Source organism: Primulina eburnea, chromosome 11 (assembly GCF_022965805.1).
Source record: "Primulina eburnea isolate SZY01 chromosome 11, ASM2296580v1, whole genome shotgun sequence".
Taxonomy (NCBI): domain Eukaryota; kingdom Viridiplantae; phylum Streptophyta; class Magnoliopsida; order Lamiales; family Gesneriaceae; genus Primulina; species Primulina eburnea.
This window is the reverse complement of record NC_133111.1, coordinates 40542605-40553122: the sequence shown is the minus strand read 5'-3', so window position 1 is coordinate 40553122 and position 10518 is coordinate 40542605. Positions and strand designations below refer to the sequence as shown.

Sequence of the window (10518 nt, the reverse complement as noted above, 5' to 3'; positions counted from 1 at the left end):
TATGAATTTCAAATCAATCTTCTCAAAGCACAAAAAATATTCGATTTTTCATTTTTTGACATATTTATTAATGAATATAATTGATGTATTTTTCACTGGATTTTGATACATAGATTTTTTATCAATAAAGTATTCTATACGATTTTTTTTTATTCGCATTCAGTTTAGTGCACCCGACCACAAAATCAATAAAATTATCGAACATGATATTTCCATAGGTCCCAGAGGCCTCTAATCGAGAATGTTGGGGGCCTAAGAGTAAGTTCCTGGAAAAAAGAAAAACTTGATTAGGACCATTTTGTTTCCTTAGTTGACTGATTCATGATTCCGGTCTCTTCATCCACCGAGTTCTTCTGGTGCAGTCGATGCCGCCATGTCTTCTTCCACCATTGTTCTGCTCCACACGTTTACTTGCACATCGTGGATTCTAGCACTGGTCCTTGTTGATGGTGCGACATTTACGGTCGTGAACAAGTGTACTCAAACCATTTGGCCTGCGATTTCGGGCACCCCATCACTTAATTCAACTGGATTCGAGCTCCCCAAGGGTGGCAACCGAGTGTTGCAAGTTCCGAAAGGGTGGGGGGGTCGGTTCTGGGGCAGAACAGGGTGCATTTTCGATGCCAATGGCAAAGGCTCCTGCAGTACTGGCGACTGCGGTTCCGGACAAATAGAGTGCAAAGGCGCCACTTTCGGTGACTCCACTGCAACTTTAGCGGAGTTCTCCATCGGTTCTTTCAATTCCATGGACTTTTACGATATCAGCCTCATCAATGGCTTCAACTTACCCATGATGATAGATGCCAGAGGCAGATCAGGACAACACTGCCAATCCACAGGCTGCACAGAGGACATGAACCGGCTGTGCCCAGCGGACCTGAGAACTAAAAGTGGCGATGCGTGCCAGAACAAGTGCAAGGCGACCGGTACACAACGTTCATCGGTGTGCGGGCTGACAAATTATTTGCAGTTGTTCAAGAATGCGTGTCCCATGGCTCTCATCTCCCCGACCGATGTTGCGGTAGTCGCTTGCACCGCCGGGGATTATGTCATCACTTTCTGTCCCTCCGATTCCGAACTAAGGTACCACGATTTAACCAACAATTGGCCAACTGGCAATAGCATCCATTTATTTGATTTTGGTAGCAACCTGTTACGATTTTGTTGACCATGGAGACTTGCAAACTTATTTGATTTTATCAATCATTTCAAACACTGCAGCCTGCAAAATGAGACGTGCAGCCGGCCATTTCAGTGCGGCAGCATCACCAACATCAGCTATCCCTTCTGGGGAGCGAATCGTCCCAGAAATTGCGGCTTTCCAGGTTTCCAGTTAACCAACTGCGAGAGCGATGTCCCACTTCTCACCATTGCTTCAAGAGCTTATCGAGTCCTGGGAATCAATCACTCGTCACAAACTCTACAAGTAGCAAGACAGGACTTATGGGACAATACATGTCCGAGTGTTCTCTACAACACAACTTTAGATCCAAACCTTTTTGGCTTTCCTCAAAACTATATTTACAAGAACGTCACCCTGTACTACCATTGCAACAGTGTGCCAGTTGATAACAAACAGTTTACCTGCTATACAGATGGCATCCAAACTCTAAATTACTTCGTGGTAGGAGAGGCATCCGAGATAGTATCCACTCTCACATGCAGCAATAGTATTTCTGTTCCAGTAAATCCGTCTGCTGCAGAGGCTTTGTCCAATCGTTCGGTTTTTCCTAATGATTTGAAGGGTGCTCTTGCCAAAGGATTTTCAATCCAATGGTTAAATACCATTGCCAGCTGCCAGGGTTGTGTTCGATCAGGCGGTGTTTGCGGGTATGACCCGGATTCAGCATTGCTTAGCTGTGACATTGCACAGAATGCGCTGATGGTGGCTCCTACAAAAGGTATTCGCAAGTTTCATCCTACACATAGTTTTTATGTAGTAGTGAATAGATTTCACCATAATAGTACAAATTTACATTCACTTTTGACTGGCTTAACGTGATTTGTTTTCTTTATACTAGGTTTGGCTCCGGCACTTGGTCCCGGACCTTCTCCATTTCATAATACTAATGATGGAGATCAATTTTATCATACCGACCCTGGATATGGTATGTTCAGCTTATAGCTTCCATCTGCCCATTTCAGTCCATTTTTCATCTCTTGATAAGGAAAAAAATATATCATTACGCTAAGTAGTGACAAATTCTCGAAACCAAGAAGTTGATTGTCTAATGTGAAGGTTTCTACTAGGTGAATCCGGGCTATCTATAGGGAAGAAGGTTCTAATTGGTAAATCTTGTGCTGCCTTCAGTCCATTAATCGGTTTTAAATCTCTTTAATATATTGATATCCTGTCTTTTTTTATTTTTAGGAATGGCCATAACTGTGACTGTTGCAGTTGTTGCAGCCTTTATCATAGTTTGCATCAGAAGAAAACGTCGCTTCAAAAGATTACAACTTGTTTTGAACCAAGAAGCTAATTCAAATGTTGAAAGTTTTCTACTCAATCATGAATATCGGGCTCCAAAAAAATATAAATATTCTCAAATCAAGAAAATAACAAAATCATTTAGTGAGGAGCTCGGGCAAGGAGGATATGGAAGCGTGTACAAAGGGACGCTACCTGATGGGCAATTTGTTGCTGTCAAGCTTTTGACAGAGACAAAGAGCAATGGAGAAGATTTCATTAATGAAGTTGCGAGCATCAGCAGAACTTCCCATGTGAATATTGTGAATCTGTTGGGATTTTGCTACGAAAAGAACAGAAGAGCTTTGGTCTATGAATTTATGCCCAACAAATCATTAGACAAATTCATCAGCACCAATGAATCACTCAATAAGAATTGCAGCCTGGATTGGGAAACTTTGTCTAAGATCGCGGTTGGTATTGCTCGAGGTTTAGAATACCTTCACAAAGGTTGCAACACGAGGATTGTTCATTTCGACATCAAGCCTCAAAATATTCTATTGGATGAAGATTTTTGTCCCAAAATCTCTGATTTTGGGCTTGCTAAACTATGCAAAAAGAAGCAGAGTATTTTATCTATGGCTGGGACAAGAGGGACTATCGGATACATTGCTCCTGAAGTATTCTCCAGGAATTTTGGAGGAGTTTCTCACAAGTCGGACGTCTACAGCTATGGGATGATGATTCTTGAAATGGCTGGAGCAAGAAACATTGTCGGCCTTGGATCAATGCAATCCAGCGAAAATTATTTTCCAGATAAAATCTATGAGCAAGTAATATTACATGAAACTGAAAACGTGGAAGCAGATGCAAGTGAAAAAGAAGAAGCCACAAGGAAGATGTTTTTGGTGGGATTTTGGTGCATTCAAACCATCCCGTCAGACAGGCCATCGATGTCTAAGGTTGTGGAAATGTTAGAAGGTAGTCTTGATTCCATACCGATTCCACCGAAGCCATATCTATTTACTCCGGCGTCACTAGGGCAAGAATTATCCCCATCTGCGTCTGGAAATGCAGAGATAGAAAGTTCTCTTGAGGGAGAGCATTACAATTAGCTAGTGTTGCCTGTGCCAATTGATATTCTAAGCAAAAGACTGGGAATTTCATGTAGAACATATTCATTGTATAGTAAGAGAGTGGTGTTTACCTTCTTCTAATTTGTTTTCTAGTTTGACGTAGATAGATTGCAGTGTTTCGATTTTATGTGTATCTCCTGAAGATGTCGAGTGTACTTGTATTTGTAACTATTTTCATAGAATTACTTTATTAAAAAAAAGAAGAAGAAAGAGTGGTGTTTTAGAAGTCTGTCCAAATCTCTAGGTCGAAATCAAGACAATTTTCATATTTATAATTTTACTTTATGTTTTATTATTTATAGCTCAATAAATTTCATGGAGTCGTTAAAATAAAATATTGAATTTTCTTAATTGTTTAAATATCTTGAGTGAATCTCATGTGCGACTGTCTCACGAATCTTAATCTGTGAGATCGTCTCACAATCCTACTCATATTCACAATAAAAAATAAAAAAACTCTTACCATAAAAAATAATATATTTTTTTGTGCTTGAACAGATTTGAGCAAAACCCATAAATATATATTATATTTCAAGGATCTGCATAAAAAAATCGCTTAAAAAATTAAATTATATCGACAATATCAGAAATTGAAATAAAACATTTTCTCATAAGTTGTCATAGATCGAAATATGTTTATAGGTAAAGTCTAATCTTCTACGCACAAGACAAAGTAGAACTTAATTTATAGAAGGGTTAGTGAGCTGAGTTACTCTCAATAATTATCTAAAGACGAATGTTAATAATACACTAGCTATTTTGCACATGCGGTGCGTGTGTACAATTTTTTTAAAATTATCGAGAGACTAAAATGAAATTTGACAAATTATCGAGGGACTAAAGTACTATTTGAATTATTTTAATTAAACAAAAATAAAAATAAAAGTGTTCGTTGAAATAAAAAATAAAATAAAAACAAAATTATAATATTGATATCACACAAGGGCAAAATTGGAAGATCCAAAAACAGATCGATACACCATTTTTGTCTCTATGTATGGAATCGTGCTGGTTGGTTATATCAAGCAAAGCATTAGTGAAGCACGACTCAAGACAAGATTCCAACTGGTTGGTTGGCTTCGAGAATATATAGAAGAAGTTTCGATCAACCGACGAGGCAACCAAGGAGAGGCACAAGAAGCCGTGTGAATTAAATTGGATGAAGTGATTGTTTCGGTCAAAACACGAGAATTAGCAATACACGGTGCCGTATGAATCAATGTAAATGGAAGATTTGAACTTCGGTAGACCATAATTTAACTACACAAAATTATCATGAGAGCATATCACATATCAATTTTATGAGATAGATCTCCAACACGATCCAAATCATGAAAAAAAATGACAAATGTACTATTTTTCATGATATTTATGGATCGAGTCGACTCGTCTCATGAATATAGACTCGTAAGATAATCTCACAAGAAAAATGAGTATATTGAAATGATGGTTTGTGTTGGGTGCTACAGAGGAGATAGAGAAGTGGATGCACGGTGCACCAGGATGTAACTGGAGTTGCTTCAATGGTATAAATCTATTTGGTTGTTTGTATGAATCATAGATAATTTTAAAATACCTCATAAATTAATTGTGGATAAACTAGGTAGTTATGGGAATAAATATACTTTTGCCTTAAATTTGCTTTAATTTTGCAAGCCCATGAGTAGGGATGTAAACAAACCAAACCGTTCGCGAGCTATTCGGAGCTCGGCTCGATAAAAAGCTTGTTTGAGTTCGTTTGTTAATCATATCAAACCAAGCTCAAGCTCGATTTTGAGCTCGACAACTTAATCAAACCAAGCTTAAGCCTAAGCATATTCGGCTCGAGAGCTCGCAAACATGTTTGTTAATAGGTTCGCAAGCTCGAACTCGGCTCGTTTAGGTGGCTCGTAAGCTCGAGCTTGACTCATTTGTTGAATTGACAAATAAAATTATTAGTACTAATAAAAGTTAAACTTGTATGTCTAATATAAAATTAGTTCATAGATATATTTAATTTTAACAAGCTCGAATCAAGCTCAAATTCGAGCTCAATTGTATGTTTTACGAGCTCGAAAACGAGCCGAGCTCAAGTGACGCTTGTTAAATATGATAAACGAGCTATTAATAAACCAAGCTCGATCTCGGCTTGATTAACATGATAAACGAGTTTTTAACGAGTCGAACTCGAGCTTTTCACAAGTTTAGTAATTTCAAGACAAGTCGAATTCTAGCCTGATGATAAAAGCTCGAATAAAGCTCGAGTTTGAGCTCGAGCTCTATCAATCTTAAACGAGCCAAACTCAAGCCAGATGATAAAAGCTCGAATCAAGCTCGAGCTCGAGCTCGAGTTTGAATTAATCTTAAACGAGCCAAGCTCAAGCCTGATACTGTTCGGCTTGGTTTGGATCGTTTACATCCCTACCCATGAGATTTATACATTAGTTTTTGAGGGGAAAAAAGTTTTTTGGCAGATTACACTCTTTAACATAATCATCTTAGTTTTATTCAATGAGATACATCAGTAACCATTTTAATTCTTGTTTTTGTGAATGGACATAAAATATTAAAGTTGAGTTTGGACGAGAGAATTTAAGTTGCGAAATATCTTAGCGTATTTCAAATCAATTATAATAATCATTTTTATCTATGTATATGAATGAGTAAGTGATGAATGTAATTCACCAACATAAATTAATCCAAACAATCAAATGAATCTAAAATTAATAGATATGAAATCAATAGCTTCAAATCATTTCATTCAACTGCAACCTAATGCTGTGTTTGAATTGATGAATTTCAAATGTATTGTTCTTGTTAAAAAAAAATAATATCATAAACTTCAAATTCACACTTTACGTGTTTATACAGTATTTCATGTTAATTACGAAATATTTTAACTTCATGTAAATAACTATGTTATTTAAAATTCATTCTAGTTTGTATTACTATTTTGTAAATAAGTAAGATATGTATTTCAGATTTGATATACTGTTTTATTATAATATAAAACTATAATAAAAATCCATTGATGAATTTCAAATCAATCTTCTCAAAGCACAAAAAATATTCGATTTCTCATTTTTTGACATATTTATTTATGAATATAATTGAAGTATTTTCCATTGGACTTTGATACATAGATTTTTTTTCAATAAAATTATTCTATATGATTTTTTTTTTTTATTCGCATTCAATTTAGTGCACCAGACTACAAAGTCAACAAAATTATTGAACATGATATTTCTTGGGTCCCAGAGGCCTCTAACCTAGAACGTTGGGGTCTAAGAGCAAGTTCCTGGAAAGATAAACTTGATTAGGACCATTTTGTTTCCTTAGTTGACTGATTCATGATTCCGGGTCTCTTCATCCACCAAGTTCTTCTGGTGCAGTCGATGCCGCCATGTCTTCTTCCGCCATTGTTCTGCTCCACACGTTTACTTGCACATCGTGGATTCTAGCACTGGCCCTTGTTAATGGTGCGACATTTACGGTCGTGAACAACTGTACTCAAACCATTTGGCCTGTGATTTCGGGCAATCCATCACTTAATTCAACAGGATTCGAGCTCCCCAAGGGTGGCAACAGAGTGTTGCAAGTTCCGAACGGGTGGGTGGGTCGGCTCTGGGGCAGAACAGGGTGCGTTTTCGATGCCAATGGCAAAGGCTCCTGCAGTACTGGCGACTGCGGTTCCGGACAAATAGAGTGCAACGGCACCAATTTCGGTGACTCCACTGCAACTTTAGCGGAGCTCTCCATCGATTCTCTCAATTCCATGGACTTTTACGACATCAGTCTCGTCAATGGCTTCAACTTACCCATGATTATAGATGCCATAGGCAGATCAGGACAACACTGCCAATCCACAGGCTGCACAGAGGACATAAACCGGCTGTGCCCAGCGGACCTGAGAACTAAAAGTGGCGATGCGTGCCAGAACAAGTGCAAGGCGACCGGTACACAAGGTTCATCGGTGTGCGGGCTGACAAATTATTTGCAGTTGTTCAAAAATACGTGTCCCATGGCTTTCATCTTCCCGACCGATGATGCCAATGCAGTATTCACTTGCACCGCCGGGGATTATGTCATCACTTTCTGTCCCTCCGAACTAAGGTACCACGATTTATTGAGTATTGACCGTGTTCCGCTGGGATAACTAAAGCTAAATCAAGAATCTCTCGATACATAATTTTATTAGCAACCTGTTACGATTTTGTTGACCATGGAGACTTGCAAACTTATTTGATTTTATCAATCATTCCATACACCTGCAGCATGCAAAATGAGACGTGCAGCCAGCCATTTCAGTGCGCGGCAGCATCACCAACATCAGCTATCCCTTCTGGGGAGCGAATCGTCCCAGAAATTGCGGCTTTCCAGGTTTCCAGCTAACCAACTGCGAGAGCAATGTCCCACTTCTCACCATTGCTTCAAGAGCTTATCGAGTCCTGGGAATCGATCACTCGTCACAAACTCTACAAGTAGCAAGACAGGACTTATGGGACAATACATGTCCGAGTGTTCTCTACAACACAACTTTAGATCCAAACCTTTTCAGCTTTCCTCAAAACTATATTTACAAGAAAGTCACCCTGTACTACGATTGCATCAGTGTGCCAGTTGATAACAACCAGTTTACCTGCTATACAGATGGCATCAAAACTCTAAATTACTTCGTGGGAGAAGAGGCATCCGAGATAGGATCCAATCTCACATGCAGCAATAGTATTTCTGTTCCAGTAAATCCGTCTGCTGCAAAGGCTTTGTCCAATCATTCGGCTTTACCTAATGATTTGAAGGATGCTCTTGCCAAAGGATTTTCAATCCAATGGTTAAATACCATTGCCAGCTGCCAGGGTTGTGTTCGATCAGGCGGTGTTTGCGGGTATCACCTGGATTCAGCATTGCTTAGCTGTGACATTGCAAATAATGTGCTGGCGGTAGCTCCTACAAAAGGTATTTGCAAGTTTCATCCTACACATAGTTTTTATGTAGTAGTGAATTGATTTCACCACAATAGTACAAATTTACATTCATTTTTTACTGGCTTAACGTGATTCGTTTTCTTTATACTAGGTTCGGCTCCGGCACTTAGTCCCGGACCTTCTCCATTTCATAATACTAATGATGGAGATCAATTTTATCATACCGACCCTGGATATGGTATGTTCAGCTTATCGCTTCCATCTGCCCATTTCAGTCCATTTTTCATCTCTTGATAAGCCAAAAATACATCCTTACGTTAAGTAGTGACAAATTCTCGAAACCAAAATGTTGATTGTCTAATGTGAAGGTTTCTACTAGGTGAATCCGGGCTATCTAGGGTGAAGAAGGTTCTAATTGGTAAATCTTGTGCTGCCTTTAGTAAATTAATCGGTTCTAAATCTCTTTAATATATTGATATCCTGTCTTTTTTATTTTTAGGAATGGCCGTAACTGTTGCAGTTGTTGCAGTTGTTGCTGCCTTTGTCATAAGTTACATCAGAAGAAAACGTCGTTTCAAAAGATCACAACTTGTTTTGAACCAAGAAACTAATCCAAATGTTGAAAATTTTCTATTCAAACATGAATATCTGGCTCCAAAAAAATATAAATATTCTCAAATCAAGAAAATAACAAAATCATTTAGTGAGGAGCTCGGGCATGGAGGATATGGAAGCGTGTACAAAGGGACGCTACCTAATGGGCAATTTGTTGCTGTCAAGCTTTTGACAGAGACAAAAAGCAATGGAGAAGATTTCATTAATGAAGTTGCGAGCATCAGCAGAACTTCCCATGTGAATATTGTGAATCTGTTGGGATTTTGCTACGAAAAGAACAGAAGAGCTTTAGTCTATGAATTTATGCCCAACAAATCATTAGACAAATTCATCAGCACCAATGAATCACTCAGTACGAATTGCAGCCTGGATTGGGAAACTTTGTCTAAGATCGCAGTTGGTATTGCTCGAGGTTTAGAATACCTTCACAAAGGTTGCAACACGAGGATTGTTCATTTCGACATCAAGCCTCAAAATATTCTATTGGATGAAGATTTTTGTCCCAAAATCTCTGATTTTGGGCTTGCTAAACTATGCAAAAAGAAGCAGAGTATTTTATCTATGGCTGGGACAAGAGGGACTATCGGATACATTGCTCCTGAAGTATTCTCCAGGAATTTTGGAGGAGTTTCTCACAAGTCGGACGTCTACAGCTATGGGATGATGATTCTTGAAATGGCTGGAGCAAGAAACATTGTCGGCCTTGGATCAATGCCAATCCAGCGAAAATTATTTTCCAGATAAAATCTATGAGCAAGTAATATTACATGAAACTGAAAACGTGGAAGCAGATGCAAGTGAAAAAGAAGAAGCCACAAGGAAAATGTTTTTGGTGGGATTTTGGTGCATTCAAACCATCCCGTCAGACAGGCCATCGATGTCTAAGGTTGTGGAAATGTTAGAAGGTAGTCTTGACTCCATACAGATTCCACCGAAGCCATATCTATTTACTCCGGCGTCACTAGGGCAAGAATTATCCCCATCTGTGTCTGGAAATGCAGAGATAGAAAGTTCTATTGAGGAGAGCATTACAATTAGCTAGTGTTGCCTGTGCCAATTGATATTCTTAGCAAAAAACTGGGAATTTCATATTCATTGTATCTGAGCAAGAGAGTGGTGTTTTAGAAGTCTATCCAAATCTCCAGGTTGAAATCAAGACAATTTTCATATTTTATAATTTTACTTTATGTTTTATTGTTTATAGCTCAATAAATTTCATGGAGTCGTTAAAATAAAATATTGAATTTTCTTAATTGTTTAAATATCTTGAGTGAATATCATGTGCGACTGTCTCACGAATTTTAATTTGTGAGATCGTCTCACAATCTTACCCATATTCACAATAAAAAATAAAAAAACTCTTACCATAAAAAATAATATTTTTTCATGGATGATCCAAATAAGATATCTGTCCCACAAATACGACCGATGAGACCGTCTCACACAAGTTTTTGTC

The 10518-nt window shown here is 38.2% G+C and overlaps 2 protein-coding genes across 4 annotated transcripts; both read left to right on the top strand.

Annotated features, from left to right (window-relative positions):
- Window positions 1–214: 214 nt before the first annotated feature.
- On the top strand, window positions 215–10284 carry LOC140806068 (LEAF RUST 10 DISEASE-RESISTANCE LOCUS RECEPTOR-LIKE PROTEIN KINASE-like 2.4). Of its 3 annotated transcripts, none has more exons than XR_012112438.1 (6): window positions 215–1083; window positions 1222–1901; window positions 2022–2108; window positions 2251–2289; window positions 2372–3606; window positions 10177–10284. XR_012112438.1 is itself a non-coding variant. In XM_073162522.1 (5 exons), exons 1-5 carry the CDS (start codon window positions 374–376, stop codon window positions 3520–3522), a joined length of 2667 nt encoding a protein of 888 aa, XP_073018623.1. In that variant the 5' UTR covers window positions 215–373; the 3' UTR covers window positions 3523–3751. The 3 variants fall into 3 exon arrangements, 1 of the variants encoding a protein (XP_073018623.1); XR_012112439.1 differs by having other exon boundaries at window positions 2372–3603; window positions 10173–10189; XM_073162522.1 differs by lacking the exon at window positions 10177–10284 and having other exon boundaries at window positions 2372–3751.
- On the top strand, window positions 6926–10239 carry LOC140804443 (LEAF RUST 10 DISEASE-RESISTANCE LOCUS RECEPTOR-LIKE PROTEIN KINASE-like 2.4). Its single transcript, XM_073160473.1, is given in 7 exon segments — window positions 6926–7635; window positions 7797–7833; window positions 7836–8478; window positions 8599–8685; window positions 8827–8865; window positions 8947–9770; window positions 9772–10239. Coding segments are annotated over 7 exon segments (2673 nt in total). The 3' UTR covers window positions 10105–10239.
- Window positions 10285–10518: the final 234 nt, after the last annotated feature.